Here is a 15631-nt window from a genome sequence, read left to right as displayed (position 1 = left end):
GGGGGGCGGCGGGAAGCCGTGCGCTGGCCCGCAGGGTCCGGCCGCTGAGGGCCGGTCGGGTAGCTGAGAGGAGAGGCCCGCGGCGTGGGCTCAGGCGGCTGTGGTGGGGGGGCTGACATCCCGGGGGAGAGCTCAGGTGGGTGCTGCAGAGACCCGCCGTTCCTCTCCAGTGCTGCTGCTTTGTTAGTGTGGCCGTACTGCAGAGCGTGCTCTTCCAGCTGCCGCTTCTGCTTTGTAGTTGGATGCATTTAGGAGCCACGCAGCAGGTTTTCTGACTTTGCTGCGTGTCTTTGAATGGCAACAAATATTGACCACGTAAAAGGCTGTCCATTGACCTGGACTCGGCAGCTGTAGGCAGGCTCAGCGCAGCATACCCACAGCAGGGCTGATAAACTACCTTTGTTTTTAATATAATCACATTCTGGCCAGCCTCTGGTGGGTAAGTAGTTCCTAACGTGTAGGTTGAACCCATGTCACACACTGCAGTAGTATTGGCATTTTGTAGAACTAAGGAAAACTTAGTGCTACATGATGAAAGAGCACAGAGAATATGCTTGTTTTGGTTTTTGTTACTTCTGTGCTATAGGTTTATTGATATTGGCTCTATTGGAAGCAAGCAGTTACCCTTCCTGTTACAGCTCCTCCTAGGAATTTTACATCAATATTTCTCAGTCATGTACAAGGGTCCTGTAAGAAAACCCAGCCATAAGGAGCTTCTGCGTTCAGAGAAATGTTGTATCTGTTCCTGTTTTACAGCCAGGAGGACCAAAGCATGGAGAAGCAGCATATCTGGGATTAGACTGCAGGGAGCTAAATCCCCTGTCTCTTGCCCCATTTACTTGGATAAGAATTTTCAAGTGTGGATTTGGAAATTAGAGAGTTAACACTCTCATTTCTCCTAAAGTCGATGTGAATTAGATACCTAATTCCCTTGAGCCCTGTGAAATTCTTGTTGAGCAAACACTACCTTCTGTAACTTATGTGGAAGCAATTAAAAGATTGTCCAACACTGACAAGCCAGTTAATGTGATCTGCAAAGAAAATGCCTTTAAACTTGTCTAGGTCCCGGTAACTGACATGGGAGGCTAATGACAAGAACCTGAGTAAAGATCCTAATGTCAGCATGGGAGTCCTAGTAATCAGCTTGGGAAGCTGATGCCAAGGAGCTGGATAAAGATGCAATTAAGGTTGCCACAAAATACTGGGATACGTTGCAGTTCCCAGCTGTGATAACCGAAGAGTTGGCTGCAGTTCCAAAACACCAGCATGATAGTAAAGTAGGAATGAAAGGACAAATATCTTGGCCTTTTCATTTTCCAGGCATTTATATTCACTATCTGCATGGAGCCTAAATTATCTTGGCAAAATTCCAAGCAATAATCCATTCTTTTCCCCTCTACCTCGAGTGGGTTAACAAAGTATAATTAGGCTTTTACTATTTTGCATTGCACAAGGGACAACAGAATAAACATTTCCACTTTTTATGATCCACCTCAGCTTTTGGAGAGTTTGACAGTTTTACAAGTCCCCGACTGCTTACCCTGGTCAGTGCAAACACCCTGCTTTGAAAGCATGGCATTTGAGCCTTCAACCTTGAGTAGACAACATGTTCAGGTTCCCTCTCTAAGTAAGAGGAGATAACTTAAGAAAAAACAGTTCTTGAAAATCCTGTCACAGGTATAATGCAGTTCTGAACATCCTCAGGAAATCATAATTCTAGCACAGCAAATGCATGTGTGTATAAAATGAAATACCTTATTAGCAGCTGTCATAGGGAAGTAATACAAATTTTTATAGCCTCAGGGAAGATACACAGACCAGAAAGATGCAATGGGAAACTCATAATTTTATCATCAAGTGGACCCTGAAAAAGCCTTGGTGCTTCCACCACTGCCAACACAACCAATAATGACAGGATCTAAGTCACTGCGTAAAGGACCTGCCAGCTCACAGCCGATGGCTCGTGAGCTATGGGAAAAATGCATTGCAGAGTTTGACATGTGGCTGCCAAGCATGTCCAGTGCTTGTTCTGGAGGAGGCTGAGGGGGACGATAGTTTGGGATTGTTGGTGACAAGAGGAGGCAGCAGCATCTTGCTGTGCTGGAACAGTTGTCTGTGCTGTGCCAAATCCAGCAGGTTTTGAGGCGGGGGCTCTGGGTGTCTGCTTGTCTGTTGCTGTTGTAGTAGGATTACTGCCATGTGGAGAAAAAAAGTCTTCCTATATAATGACAGAGATTGGGAAAGAACGGCCATGTGGGTGCCTCCTGGCTGGGCGTGTTGAGAAAATCTGTTCCTTTTTGCAAGCACTGCACTTGCGTACTACAGAAAAGGGGACAAGTACGGTCCTGGAGTAACTACTGTAGAGGTGCTGCAAACAGCAAGAAAACCTCTCAAACTGTTTGCTCACTGGCATGGTTTTGGAAGATGTTCAGACTTCAAGACAAATCCCTTTAATTAATTAAGACCTGATCACCGTGTGATTCTTACCTGTCAAAACTGGAAAACTCTTTTGGATGAAGATAGAAGTAAAAGTCATGCATCTACCGTGGTTTTTAAAAATATGCAAAAAAATTACTCTGAGATAGGAGAGCTACAATGAGACACCTCTGTGAGAAACGATACATGTAGACTAAGGTTTCATGCTACGCTGAGCTGCCCTAAGGGCTGCTGGCCCCCCGTGGGCAGCTCCATGTGCCCCTGACCCTTCCTGCCCGTGCCCACCACCGCCCTCGTCTTGTCACTGGTGCTCGTCAGAACGTGTGGTAGCCGATGCAGAAAGCTAACACATCACAAATCTGATCTTGCCAAAAAAAGTGAATTGTTTCCTGCTGGTTTGGCTGGCCAGGCCTGCTCTTACAGGCTTAGCAGCGAGGAGCGTGCAGTGCAGTCGGGGGAGAGCAAAGAAACAGGACTGCTGCTTTGGCAGCAGATCGGTGCAACTGAGAAGTCATGCTGCATCCTGAGAAGAAGGTTCATTGTTCTTTCGAACAGAAATTGGTATGCTCCCATTTTATTTAGAGCGAGTATTTTAAAAAAAATTGAAGTACAATTTGGCACCCTTTCTTCTTTAGTTGAAGTTTGTGATCGTCGTGTCGTAAGACTGGTCTGTTTCATATACAGCTTCTCATTGTTTCAGTTGCTGCCTCTCCCTTGTTGTTAGGGAAGTGCTGCTTCTTGTGAGGAAAACATCTCAGAGAGAATGCCTAAATCTCAGCACAGCTGTCTTTTCACTATTGCTTAAACTAAGTATGCAAGCATTCCTGTTAACACTGGTGTTCATTCAGATAGGAATTTAATACATGTCATAGCATCTGGTTTCTAAGTACCTGATGAGTCGGGGTTTGCTCTCTAGTCTGCAGACAGGATAGTGCTCAGATGGGGGAACGCAGTTTTTCAGGTCTTCAGCCCAAGTGGATGAAGGAGAGGAGGTGTCAGCCAAGCTGATGTGGGTACTGGGGCTCCAGAGAGAAGGAGGCCGTGGAGCACAGAATGGCTCCGCAGTGGAGAAAAAGGGGCAGCAGCCGTGGAGGGCTGCTGGGGGTCACTGGGACAGGCAGGCTGAGGCACAGCCATCATTTTGAATGCTGTTATCAGTGGGACTGGACTGAATCATCTTCAGCATAGAATGGACCTGTGTGACATAGTATAGCCAAAGGATGTCACAGGTCATGTCCTTGCATATTGTTCCTCATAAACATCTGGTAGTAGCCTATCACCCATAGCCCATGGGGAGACTGCTGGCTTGGCATGGAAATTTTGCTGGCAGCCTCTAATCTAAGGTAGAATATTAAGCTTTGGAGGAATTTTTTTTTTCCATCTGCTTAATTATGAAATCAGTTCGTGAGAAGGAGGTGACATGTTTGGGTTGCTCTGCTATTTCAGTTGTGCAGATAGCACCCAAAACATCTGTTAAAAAATTGTCATCCTCTTGTATGACATCTACTCACAGGCAGATATGTTGCAATTGCAATAGTATTTGGGGGTGCTGCTCCATGCCGGCTTTCTGAAGACTCCACCAGTTCCAGTTTCTATTCAGCAAGAGCTAAGTTCTGCCCAACAAGCATCTGAGCAGCTATTCTAACATCAGGAAGAACTAAGCAATTGCTATCAGCTTGTGTTTATTAGTACATCTATTTTAAAAGTTGGTCAGTAAACCTGGAAGATTCTTTTGTAGTGACTCCATGACTATAGAAATGGGAAAGCAAATTCTAACCAGTCAGTGAGGCTGGCTGGGATGGTACATGTCATCATTGCACGGCGAGGCAGAGTAGACAGTCTGTGAGGCCAAGCTAGGATCAGAAGGTAGGAATGGGTCTTCTGCACAAATGGCTCATCTGTACTATTTGTACAGATTTGTATCCTTTCAATAGCCCCAAAGAGTCTTCAAGAAGATTGCGTCTGCTTTTTATGAAGGAATCTTACATAGGAAACTGAGCTTTGGCAGCTTTTAAATGCGTGCCTTAAAGCATCATGCAAGTTGCCAGGACTGTGATCGTTACTTTAGCACCTCCATTAGGGCAGGATTTATAAGTATCTGTTGCACGTTTATAACAGTTGCTGCCCCAGGTGGGTATGTTAGTGTTAGCCATTAATGCTACTCATGATTATTGCTCTTCTTTTACGTCTCTGTGACTTTTGTTCCCAGAGCTTGAGAACTCTCCGGGGTCCCTGACGGAGAGCTCTGCTGGGGTGCTTCATCTGTATTCTGCCACTACTACCTAACGAGTTTTCACTTGTCCTTCAGGCTGCACATGCCATAAAAGCCAAGCAGTCTTGAACGTCAGCACTGAGTGCAGCCCTATGGAGAGCAGTTATTTCCTTTTGAGCTATTATTTCTTATTTCCTTTTTATTTCCTCCTCTCATATTAGTCATTATAATAGTAATACAGGCTCATCTGGGAATTTCCTTTCATCAGAGAAAAATTCCTGATCATCCATTATCCCTGCATGATTTCAATTTCCAGTAGGATTGAGAGGAGGCAGTGTAGACATCCCTGAAATAGAGAGGTATCAGTAGGACCCTTTTGGTAGTTATTTTAGCAGTGAAATAATTGCAGCAAATCTAATGGCAAATAATTGTAGACATGCAGGCCAAGAACTTATTAGTGCTTCATGTGTTGTCTCCTAGTACAGCAGTGGCATTGCAGCACGGGACTGTGCAAAGGTATGTTAAAAGGCCTGAAGATTTACATCAGCAAAGAAAATTCCCCCAGCTCCTGTTCTTGTCTTATGGAAGAAACACCTCTATGCCATTGTATTTTTCAGTCATATACACTGAAAATGTTATCACTAGTTGCAAAATATTTTCTAGCTTGTTCTTATTTGCATCACTGTTCATGGCTTGGTTAGCTCTAAAAATAAAGTTGTACTTTTAATGTGTTGGGAACTGGGGAAGCTTCAACCCCTACACAGTCACTCTCCTGCCTGAGCTCAGGGAAGCTGTGCACAGGCTCAAGTTGGCTAGTTTGAAGTGAGGTCTGGAATGAGGACAGCTATAGTTTCTCCACAGCTGAGCTGGTTGAATAAGTCTATTGCGTTTTTCTAAGTGAAAATCACTTTGTCTTTGTGAAGACTTTTAGTGTTAGACCGGTCATCCTCCTGGCTCTTTTCTACAGATTTTTTTCATTCCTGTTTTGCTCTGTGAGTACAATGCTTGTGTTTTATCAGTCCCCTGTCTTGGTATTCAGTAAATGCTGTGTTATGATAAAGATTATGATAAATTGTGGCACTAAGTATAGTAATAAATGTAGGCATAGTGTATACAGGCTATTGTGGAAGAAATTAGTTTCTGTTCTGCAGTTTGAAAAAAAAAAAAAGAGTCATGCATCTGTTTTATGTAGAAGTATCCTTATCATCCTGTGGTATCGCTTTATTCTCAGATGAAAAAGCCACAGAGTTTTGTGCAGGAAAGCATTTGTTATGGATGGCATTGTCCAAATTAATCAAGTGATAATGGAAATAATTTAAAGTTTAGCAGAAGAATAATAAAATCATGGAAGTTCTGTAAGATTTTTGATGAGTTTCTTCAGTCTGTTGCACTGATGACTTACAACTGAGAAGTTAGAGCAAAGCAACCGGTGAATTTGAATAGTATATATGTGAAGTGCCTTGGAATCCTAATCTTTGAGTGTATGTGTAAAGAAAATAGTTTTAAGAAACAGGTCTGTTCCTCCAGCCTAGCTACATTTTAAGGTGCTTTAAAAACATTTCTCTCTACTGAGCATGCTTCATTTTAAGGTAGTTTAAAAACGTTTCTTTCAAAGGAGTCTTTGCCTTTTGGTTGGTGTATGTGTTAACATGTGCTGGAGTACATGCAGACATACAAAATGTTTAGTATGGCAATCCTCTCCTCTTCAATAGACCCAGTAATTACTAGTATTTCAGAGTTTAGAGCCTGCTGGGATGTACTCACGCTAAACATGTTTATAAGGAATCTGGTGAGTGTTCTGTGATTCTGTGAAGTTATATTCTGCTCTTGCTCCTATGGGAATGTTACAATATTGGCCATAGGGCTTTATGAATTGTCACAAAATGACCAGTTAATTCTTGACATCTGCTGTGCTGAAGTGACTGCCAAGTTGCGTGGGTAGTTGGCAAGGAAATAAATATTGATAGACCCTAGCAACAGGTACTCCTGAGAACTCTTGTTCTGGGAATGCTTAGGCCGTGTCCAGTGTTACTAATGTCGTGATAGCATTTTAAGTTTATTTATAGGATTTGTTTGTGTCTTATCACCATCTCTCAGAACTGGAATGCATGAATGGGCTTTGCTGTGCAAAGGCATAGACATGTGTATCATATACCCTTTTCTGGTGACTTATTTCGACATATAACAGATGCTTCACTGTCCAAATCTCAGGGGTAGTTGGTGTACACCGATGTATGACATCTCAAGTATGTGCTTATATCTAGACTCTCGTATGTTTGCTGTCTAACCTATGTTGGAATGACTACTCCAGAGCTACGTACGCGTAAGTGCATTGGATACAAGAATTTCTTTCTTTTTAGTAATATATCAACAAAACATTCATATACAAGATCCTCTGAGAATCCACCAGATAAAATTAGCTTGCTTATATTGTGAAAGCACCAACGCTTGTGAGTGCTGTAAGTGAACAATTTTATGTTCTCATTGCAGAAATTGAAGCCAGAGAAGCCTGTGACTGGCTGAGAGCTGCCGGTTTTCCCCAGTATGCTCAGCTATTTGAAGGTATGATCCCAAAGACTTGTCAAGCAGCTGACACTGAATTCAAGTAGAATTGTTTACATAAATATTTGAGAACCCGACACTTTTGATGGAAGCACTTCCAAATTCTGTAATATCTTCATGCAAACCTGTAGAAAAATACTAAGATGGAGCGTGTTCTTGCAGAAGTGACATCATAATTAGGTTAGCATGGACTCAGTAGAATTCTGTAAAGGACCAAATCTTTCCTGGTTATTGTTAGACTGTAACTCAGTCAATTTTCTGCTTTTGCGATTTTTAGTTGCTTATAATTTTCTCAGGCTCTTTTCCTTGGAGTGTTGGGGTTTTTTTCTGACTCACTGGTTGCAACCAAAACTCATCTAAGGCCCTCCAGCCTGTGCTCTTGAGCAAGATTGTTTTATTGGTGTTTTGAAAAAGAGTGTTGGAAAAATCATCTTGCAATCATAAGTTTTTAAAACATATATTCAGAAGCAGCCAGCTAGTCAAACAGTGCAATTTCAGCATGTTTTCATGTTGTTAAAGCCACAAAGAGTGCTTATTAGCTGGGGGGGGAGATACGTATTTGTTGAGAACTTGTATAATTTTCAGACAACATTTGTGCTTATACCTTAAAACTGTTCTTCTTTAAAATATGTTTATTGTTACAAACATTGAATGTAACAAAAGTTAGTCTATTTTTAAGAGAGATTTTATCAAAGAACTACAGTTAAAAGAACTAACAGTAACTTCTGCCTGCTCTCATTTCCACCTCCCCTGTTCATTGCAAAATTAAAAATTGGAAGTCAAGCAATAGAGCCAAATTTGAAAGCTGTATACTATGAAACATGATGTCTCATGGAAATGCTTCCTGTTTGACTACAGTAGATTTTATTATATAAGCTGTCAATCTTACAGTTTGTTGGAAATGTACATTATCATGCTTCTGGAAGAATTACCATGCTGTTTATGCAGTGTCTTGACTAGGTAAATTAAGCTTAAAAAGTAAGCCAAGAAAATACTGATAGGTCTCACTGGTTTCCTCACCTGCAAGGCTAAATCTCTAAAGCTGAAACGTTGAACTCTTCAGCTGGTGTGTCGATTGGCTTCAAGCGCAGCATGATGTGTCACGCTCCCTACACCTCAAAGACCATATGTTGTGTGCTGCATAGTACCTTACCTTCAGCAAAAGCTTACGTAAAATACTCCTAGTTTTATACTGTACTTGAAGGCAGAAGGTGGAGAGAACCTAACCAAAGCAAAACTTTAATTTTGCATTTCTTGGCTATAGTACTTAGCCACTGCAAGCTCCCCAAATGCAGCAAATGCTTGTCTACCTGTAACTAATAACAGCAAGCAGATACCTACATTTATTCTGCCACTTGATCTAAGGAACTGATCCTCACTTACTTGAAGGACATTTGTGTGATGATGTAGTTGTAGAAATAGATTTAGATTTATTTTACCTATGATAAATATGTTGCAAAATTCGAAGTCTTTGCAATTATAACTCAGATTTCAGATTCAGCTTCTTTCTTTACAGATATGCAGTTTCCTATTGATGTAAAAACTGTAAGGAAAGATCATGAATTTTTAGATGGAGATGCGATTGAATCACTATTCAGGTAAACATTTATTATGTATCATCTTTAATACCTCCAGGCTCCATAGTTATTTGTCATTCATCTTTTCATGCCTTAGTTTTTGTCAGAGACTAACAAAGTCACCAATGCTGTGACTTAAGGAAATCACTTAAGCACATACTTTAGTACCACTGAAGTTGGTTGTTTTAAGAATTTAAAAGGTAAAGTAAGCATGTCTTCTTCAGCCAAGGTCTCAGTGACGTTACACTAAGCATCAAATCTGTCTTTTCTGTAATGTGAAATGTCTGCAGGCTGAGAAAGAATAATCAGTTCCCTGCAAGCATATGGTAGCATGACAGTTTGCTCTTCAGAATTGCATATTACAGAGTGCAGGGATTTCCTCCGACTAGTGATCTTCCCCAGAGCTGTTCCAGGAGATAAACAGCAAAACCAATCTGCACAAGAGATACGTTTTCTGTTTTGTTCTCCTGAATATTTTTTTGAGTGAGAAGCAAAGGTATTGATTTGAAATTATAGTTTTGCCACAGCTGTTCACAGCACACAAGTGAAATTGCATCGTAGGTACAAAGTCAAACTCATTGCTCTTTGGACTTTTCCCCATGTAAGAGTGCAAGGATAGCGTAGAGGCATTCTACTTAACTACTTACTGCAGCTATTGAAGCCTTCTCATTATGAGAATGTTTAGCAGCTGAAGTGAACTCCGGACTATCCATGCTACACTGCTCGTCCGATCTGAGGGACGCAATAAGAACGTCTAACTCTTAAGGGACTGGAAAGTTCCTCTTCTGGCAAAGTGGTTTGGTCCTTTTCTGTATTGTTAGGTCACCTGAATTCAAATTCTGCTTGTAACAGGAGCACCAACAGGAGTTGTTTGCATATACATCTCTAATGCACAGCAGGTATTAGAGAACTTTGTATATATTTTGTTTCTTGATATGACTTCTATCCTGAGTGTTCCTTGAAGGCTGTCAATGTGCCTCCCCATTGATACCACATATTTGTTTGACAGTTAAAAGTGACTGACGAGTTTTGAGCCTTATTGATTCCGCAAGTTTTAATTAAAATGGTAGATAATAAAGTCCTAAGGATACAGGGTAATGTCTTTTATGTTTTTTTTTTTTTATTCTTTTAAGAAAGCCACTTAGGGTTTCTTTCATTTGCAAAATCTTACATCAATGTACAGTTTTTCACAATCGTTAAAGCTCATCATATGATTTTAAATCAACTGATTAATTATGGTCCTCTTCTCTAATTTTAAGATGGCAGAACTGGAATTGTGAACATCATGGGGTTGTTAGTTGGCGCTGGTTTTGGCAAAATGTATGGAGAACCTCTAACAGAATGTCAGTCTTTGATACCAATAATGAAGACTCCATGGTAGAAGTTCACAACTAATTTGGTGCATGTTTGTTAACAAGAAATAAAATAGTTTAAATTTAAAACTTCTGTCTTTTTTCTTATACCCTAGACGGTTGAACACATTGAACAAGTGTGCATCAATGAAAGTGGAAATAAGCCGTCAGAGGAAACGGGTAAGTTTGTAAAATATAGTTAATTTTCTCATTAAAAATGTGCTTAGCTATTATATCAAAACCCTATTTTTAAAAGGTGTATGAGGGATTAGCAATTTCTGAACTTTTCTTTCTATTCTCTTCCATCCTGTAAAGCTCTTCCATTTGCATTTTCTGCTGAAAAACATAGCGATGGAGATTGAAATTATGTAATGTTCATTTTGTAACTTTGTATGGTAGGTTAGGGATGGGTTTTGAAACGGTTTTTAAAAATAATTTGACACACTTAACTGTCCAATTGTTGCACCAAGGCCCCACCTCAGCGTGTCTTTCCTAAGTAGTTTCACATCTTATTTAAGGCCTGAAAGTGAAATTTCACTCTTACTGACTAAACGAAGGATAAAAAATTAAAATGGACAATCCAAATAGTGTCAGCTAATGTCAAATGTCCAGCCAATAGAAGCTGGATAGGTTTTAGCTGTGATAGCTTTGTCCTCTCCTGCAAAAAAGTACAGTAGCTGACACAGAGTTATAGCCACATCTTGGCTAGTTAACATCAGGATTGTAAAGCCTCTTAGGTACCATGGATTAACTGCAGGACTAGCCAAAAAATAATGTCGTCTTTTGGAAAAATGTCTACTTTTTTGGAAAGGTCATTTCCGTCTCTCTAACAGTTTGCTGGCCAGGCACTCACTTGGCATGGAGACAGTACAGCAAGTGGAGCACCTGGGGCAAATGGGTGGTGAGGCTGAGGTCTCCAGGAGGGTACACCAGATATTGATGCTGCCAGTCCCACAGCCAAATACTTCTTTACCTGAAAATGGATGAATTTTGGTCACGGAAGCATGAAAGAATGTTTGATTTGTTTGGCTTTAGGAAAGGCCATGTAAAACCAATACAATTATCTTTCAGAACCTTTGGATTTGCTGCAAACCAGAATTTTTCATCCTCAGATCAAATCTATCATCTTTTCCTATGGTAAACTTACCAGATTTGTCAGCATGCTTGGGAGTAATTTGTCAGCTTGTTTTTCAACAAACAGAACAGAGCTCAGGGCAGACCATCAGTAACTGAATGGTTACATTTCCATTTGTTGGTCTTGGGGGTTTTGGAGGAAGGTAGAAAATTTAAGTCTCCTTTTTTGTTACATTTTTTCATAATTTAAAGTTTGCCAAACTTTGCCCTTGAACTGTACTTTTTTTTTTTTCCTTCTAAGAGTGATGACTCTGAAGATGATGAACCTTGTGCCATAAGTAACAAATGGGCTTATGAGAGGTGCAGTCAGAGATGGTCTCGTATCGAGAGCCTAGAAGGTTTTCCAGGAGAGGAAGGTGCTAGTGCATCAGTCCCAGGCAGTCCAATGCTGAAGAGCATCATCAACGAGGATGCTATCTTTCTGGATCATGGCGAGAAACATGATGTGTCCTCAATTCACAGTGCTAGCAGTGGTGACAGTGACATTGTTAGCTTCCCAAAACCTTTTGAAGATGTGGAAACCAGCACGAGTTCCTCAAGATGTTCTTCAATTAAGGTGGCTTCACTGGACTCTACATTTAGTTGTTCTCCTCCCTGCGGTGAATTTTTAAATATCACCAGTGAAGAGAAGCTTTTGGATAAGTCACCATATAAAAAGAGGAAGAGCCTTTTAAAGAAAATGGAGAAGTTGCACTTAAGGAGCTGCAACTTAAGGAGTGGTCAGTCAAAGGCCAAACCCATAATAAGTGAACCTGTTCTTCTAGAAGGACTTAATGAAGAAAAGATGAAGATGCTGAACTGTGTAAATATTTCTGACCTCTCTAGCATCCAAACAAAGAACAATTCTTCCTTTTCTCCCCAGAGTTGCAATAGCAGCAATCAGTCTGAAAATAGCAGCACAGTGAGCACTCCAAGTCCTGTTATAAAACCACAAAGCCACTGTGAAGGAAGGGGGGTGTATGCAGAGGACTTGGATTCTAGCAAGCTCTTGCTGTGGGATGATCTATCTCAGCAAAACCTAAAAAATGACATGACATTACAAATGAACCAGATGTTTCAAATACCACAAGGCCATAAACCTGGCACTTTCCCCAAAGCACTTACAAACAGCTCCCTGTCTCCAGTAGACAACTCTTCCATCAACTGGAGAACTGGGAGTTTTCATGGGTGCAGGAGGAGCCAGAGCAGAAGCAGTTCCAAGGACTCCAAAGCCCCCAGGAATCCCCTTTCATGCACAGATAACAGACTAAGTGTATATGACAACATGCCCAGTATTGAACTTGATAATTTGGAGGCAGCACAAGTTGGTGATGATGATGTTTTTTCAGAACTGAACAACGTCATAGAAGATGTCAACGGTCTCAAAAAGTTGGTTGATCAGTGGACAAAGAAGTTCTCTGATGATGGAGATTTGGACTTTGCCAGTGACTTGACCTCTTTGTATCCATCCTCACCTAAGGAAATCTGTCTTGAAACAGAGGGCTCAGAAGATAAGAGAGCAGACCTCGCAACCACTGAGGGAGAGAGCAGCTGTGAACTGGGCAAGGAGATCAGTTCTGCAGACCTGGCATATGTGACAGACTCTAAGAAGATCAACAGGTCAGCCATCCTTGGGCTTCCCTAGTTGACTGCCCCTTGGGAACCTTTCCCCATTGATTCTCTCCACTCAAAATGTAATTGCTTTTCCAGAACAAAGTATCCTTAAGTAAGTCTGTTCTGGGTAGCAGGATCTGCAGTGCTGGTGCCAGGTATTGCTGGTCTGTAGGCATTCTGGTATCTACATCTGCTCTGACCTCTGTTGAAAGTAGGGTGCTCATGATCTGCATGAGCACTTAGACATTTGGAATCAGACTTTATGGCTAGCTTGCTGTATTTCTTACTGAATTATTTTATATTGCCAGAGTGCCTCCTGGATGAGAAGTACCTTGTTTAAATGCAACTAACCATATGGTGTTCAGGAACTGCAGGTCATTTAGAGTCTTAGGTGCTTCACAGATGCAGACAGAAGACTAACAGGGACAATGGAAATACTCCTAAGCTTAAACGATATTTATCCCATAGGCATGGGAAGCAACACTGGTCTGTGGAAGAGAGTGTGAACTTGGAAAGCCATTCCATCCAGACTGATAGCCAGTCAGCTGCCCAGCTAGCCCGGACACAAAAGCTGGCTTTGTTGAAACTCACTGCTTTAATGGACAGATATTCCCCTTCCAGTAAGCAGGGCTGGAACTGGTAAGTTGTCTAATATTAAAGCAACCTGTGTTGGAGAGAGAGGATTTGATGTAAGCAGGGGAATTTCCTTGTCTGCCTAGATTACACCTGTCCAAGATGAGGAATTTCATCCTGTTAAATCACTGGCAGTTTCACAGTTATTTCAATGGCTCCAGGATTTCCTCTGCTATGGACTGCACTTTTGCTCCTCACTGGTGGTCATGTTACTGATATTAAAGCACGTTATAGTTTCTCTCTGAATTTGCCCATTTGCAGGGCTTTGTCAGAGGTCCTTCACAGAGATTGCAGGACCTGAGGGGAGAGCTGGCTGGGCTGAGAATCCATCTCTTCAGCATCAAGTCCCTGTTTGAACTAAAACAATGACAAAAAGTCAGTCACTCAGAGGACTTAGAAGTATCAGTTTAGCACCTTAATGATTTTCTCTCTATCTTATGATGCTATGTGTACAGGTATGCGGCAGAATTTGGGGTTGTGGCAAGTATAACTAAATCCTTTCCCATGCCTGTAACTAAAGTAGCAGGTGGAACTGTGCTGGAGAGCTACTAAGTTGCATGCACTGGTTTTTGTTTTCAGGACTATACCAAAGTTCATTAAAAAAATAAAAGCCTCTGACTACAAGGACAAAAATGTGTTTGGGGTTCCTTTACTTCTGAATGTTCAGCGAACAAGCCACCCACTGCCTAATGGCATACTGCAAGCACTGGACTATTTAAGAAGCCACTTTCTTGACCAGGTATGAACTTGAGGCAGCCCAGAGCAGCTCTGTTCTATAAACAGATCTGCTCCAGGGAACCAGTCTCTGCTTCCAGCTTTTGTGAGGGACTCTCTTGCCTCCTAAGGCTCTGAATAGGCAGAAGGGTGTAGGTCTGAGCAGGTGGCCTGCAAGGAAATGCCAATGCTGTTTCCTTCCGGGAATATCTTTCATCCTGTGTTGTATTTTTGTGCCTTGCTTCACTGAAAGCATCTGCAGTCAGTTCTCTTGATGCAGGCAGTCAAGCTGTCTTCTCCTGGTGAGGTAGCATGTCTCTGCTCCCTTAGGAAGTAAATCTACCACACAATGTCGTTATTCCCTCTGTTCTGTGGTTGCTGCTAAGTGTCAGAGCTAATGTGATAATTAATCTTGTTTCAGCTGAAATGTGCCACTAAGCAGAGGTAAAACATATTAGAGCAGTTCCTGTAACATCTTTTTCTGGAGCTCAAATCTGTATTTATCCACTAAGTGGAGATGTGTGCATGGCAATGAAAGTGTGTGTTGCATATGCTATTTCTGTAGGATAGTTGCAGACATGGGAGACCCTGTGACATAAGACATGTTAAAGAAAGGACTTTTTTTTTCTGTGCTTTTCAATTGTATAGGTGTGTAATGTCATGCTGCAGTACAAAAATGTGTGTGTCCTGTGAAGTTACAATGCAGTTTGGTGGCACATACTTGAGTGTGAGCAGTCAGTTTCTTCTGAAGACAGTGTGTTTCATTTTGAGGTTGTGGTATCTATTCAGTTAATACAAATAAACTGATGAATGTAAATACTCTCTCAGTGTCACACAGTGAAACTTTCAGCAGAAGCTTTGTTGAGGTTGAGTTCATGGGCAACTTCTAAATCTAGGTTTTGTCTGAAGCTTGATTGACATTCACATTAAAAATAAAATCATAATTTCCCTCAGAATGGCAGTTGCCCTTTGCCAACCTGCAGATGTATTAGATGTGTCAGACATGACGGATGTTAAACCTGAACCATGTGGATCTCACAGTCTGAGTTTCTTTGCTCCAATATGGGCATTGATGTACATCTGCTTTTGGATGAACACATGTTGGTGTATTAGCAACTTGCAGTTCTAATGTGTGAACATAGCCTGCTCACACAAACTTCCAGATGTCAATAGTAATGATTTTAAAAGTCGAAAAGAGTAACTTTGCATCAACTAAAAAGCAATCAAACAAACATGAAAATTAGTATATCTTTCACAGCTGGTTCTGTTGGCATCACTCATGGTTTGCCTTCATGGGAGGAATATCTGTCCTGCTTCTAATGATACCAAAATATTTTGGTGTTAGATCCCACTACCACAAGGTCTTAGCCAACAAAAGGAAAGTGAAGGATCAATTATTTGTCAGAGATTTGATTCCT

The 15631-nt window shown here is 41.3% G+C and overlaps 1 protein-coding gene across 1 annotated transcript in view; it reads left to right on the top strand.

Moving 5' to 3' along the window:
- The window catches only part of LOC104839130 (rho GTPase-activating protein 7-like), a 43419-nt gene that overhangs the window by 23533 nt on the left and 4255 nt on the right, over positions 1–15631 (top strand). The window contains 6 exon segments of the mRNA XM_010579251.1: positions 7088–7210; positions 8727–8808; positions 10256–10319; positions 11515–12822; positions 13288–13505; positions 14079–14238. Coding sequence (XP_010577553.1) covers positions 7088–7210; positions 8727–8808; positions 10256–10319; positions 11515–12822; positions 13288–13505; positions 14079–14238 — 1955 coding nt within the window.

The sequence above is a fragment of the Haliaeetus leucocephalus genome, unplaced genomic scaffold (assembly GCF_000737465.1).
Source record: "Haliaeetus leucocephalus isolate CR32 unplaced genomic scaffold, Haliaeetus_leucocephalus-4.0 Scaffold656, whole genome shotgun sequence".
In the NCBI taxonomy this organism is placed as follows: domain Eukaryota; kingdom Metazoa; phylum Chordata; class Aves; order Accipitriformes; family Accipitridae; genus Haliaeetus; species Haliaeetus leucocephalus.
Note: the sequence above shows the minus strand (reverse complement) of the source record. Positions and strands in the feature narration are given on the sequence as shown.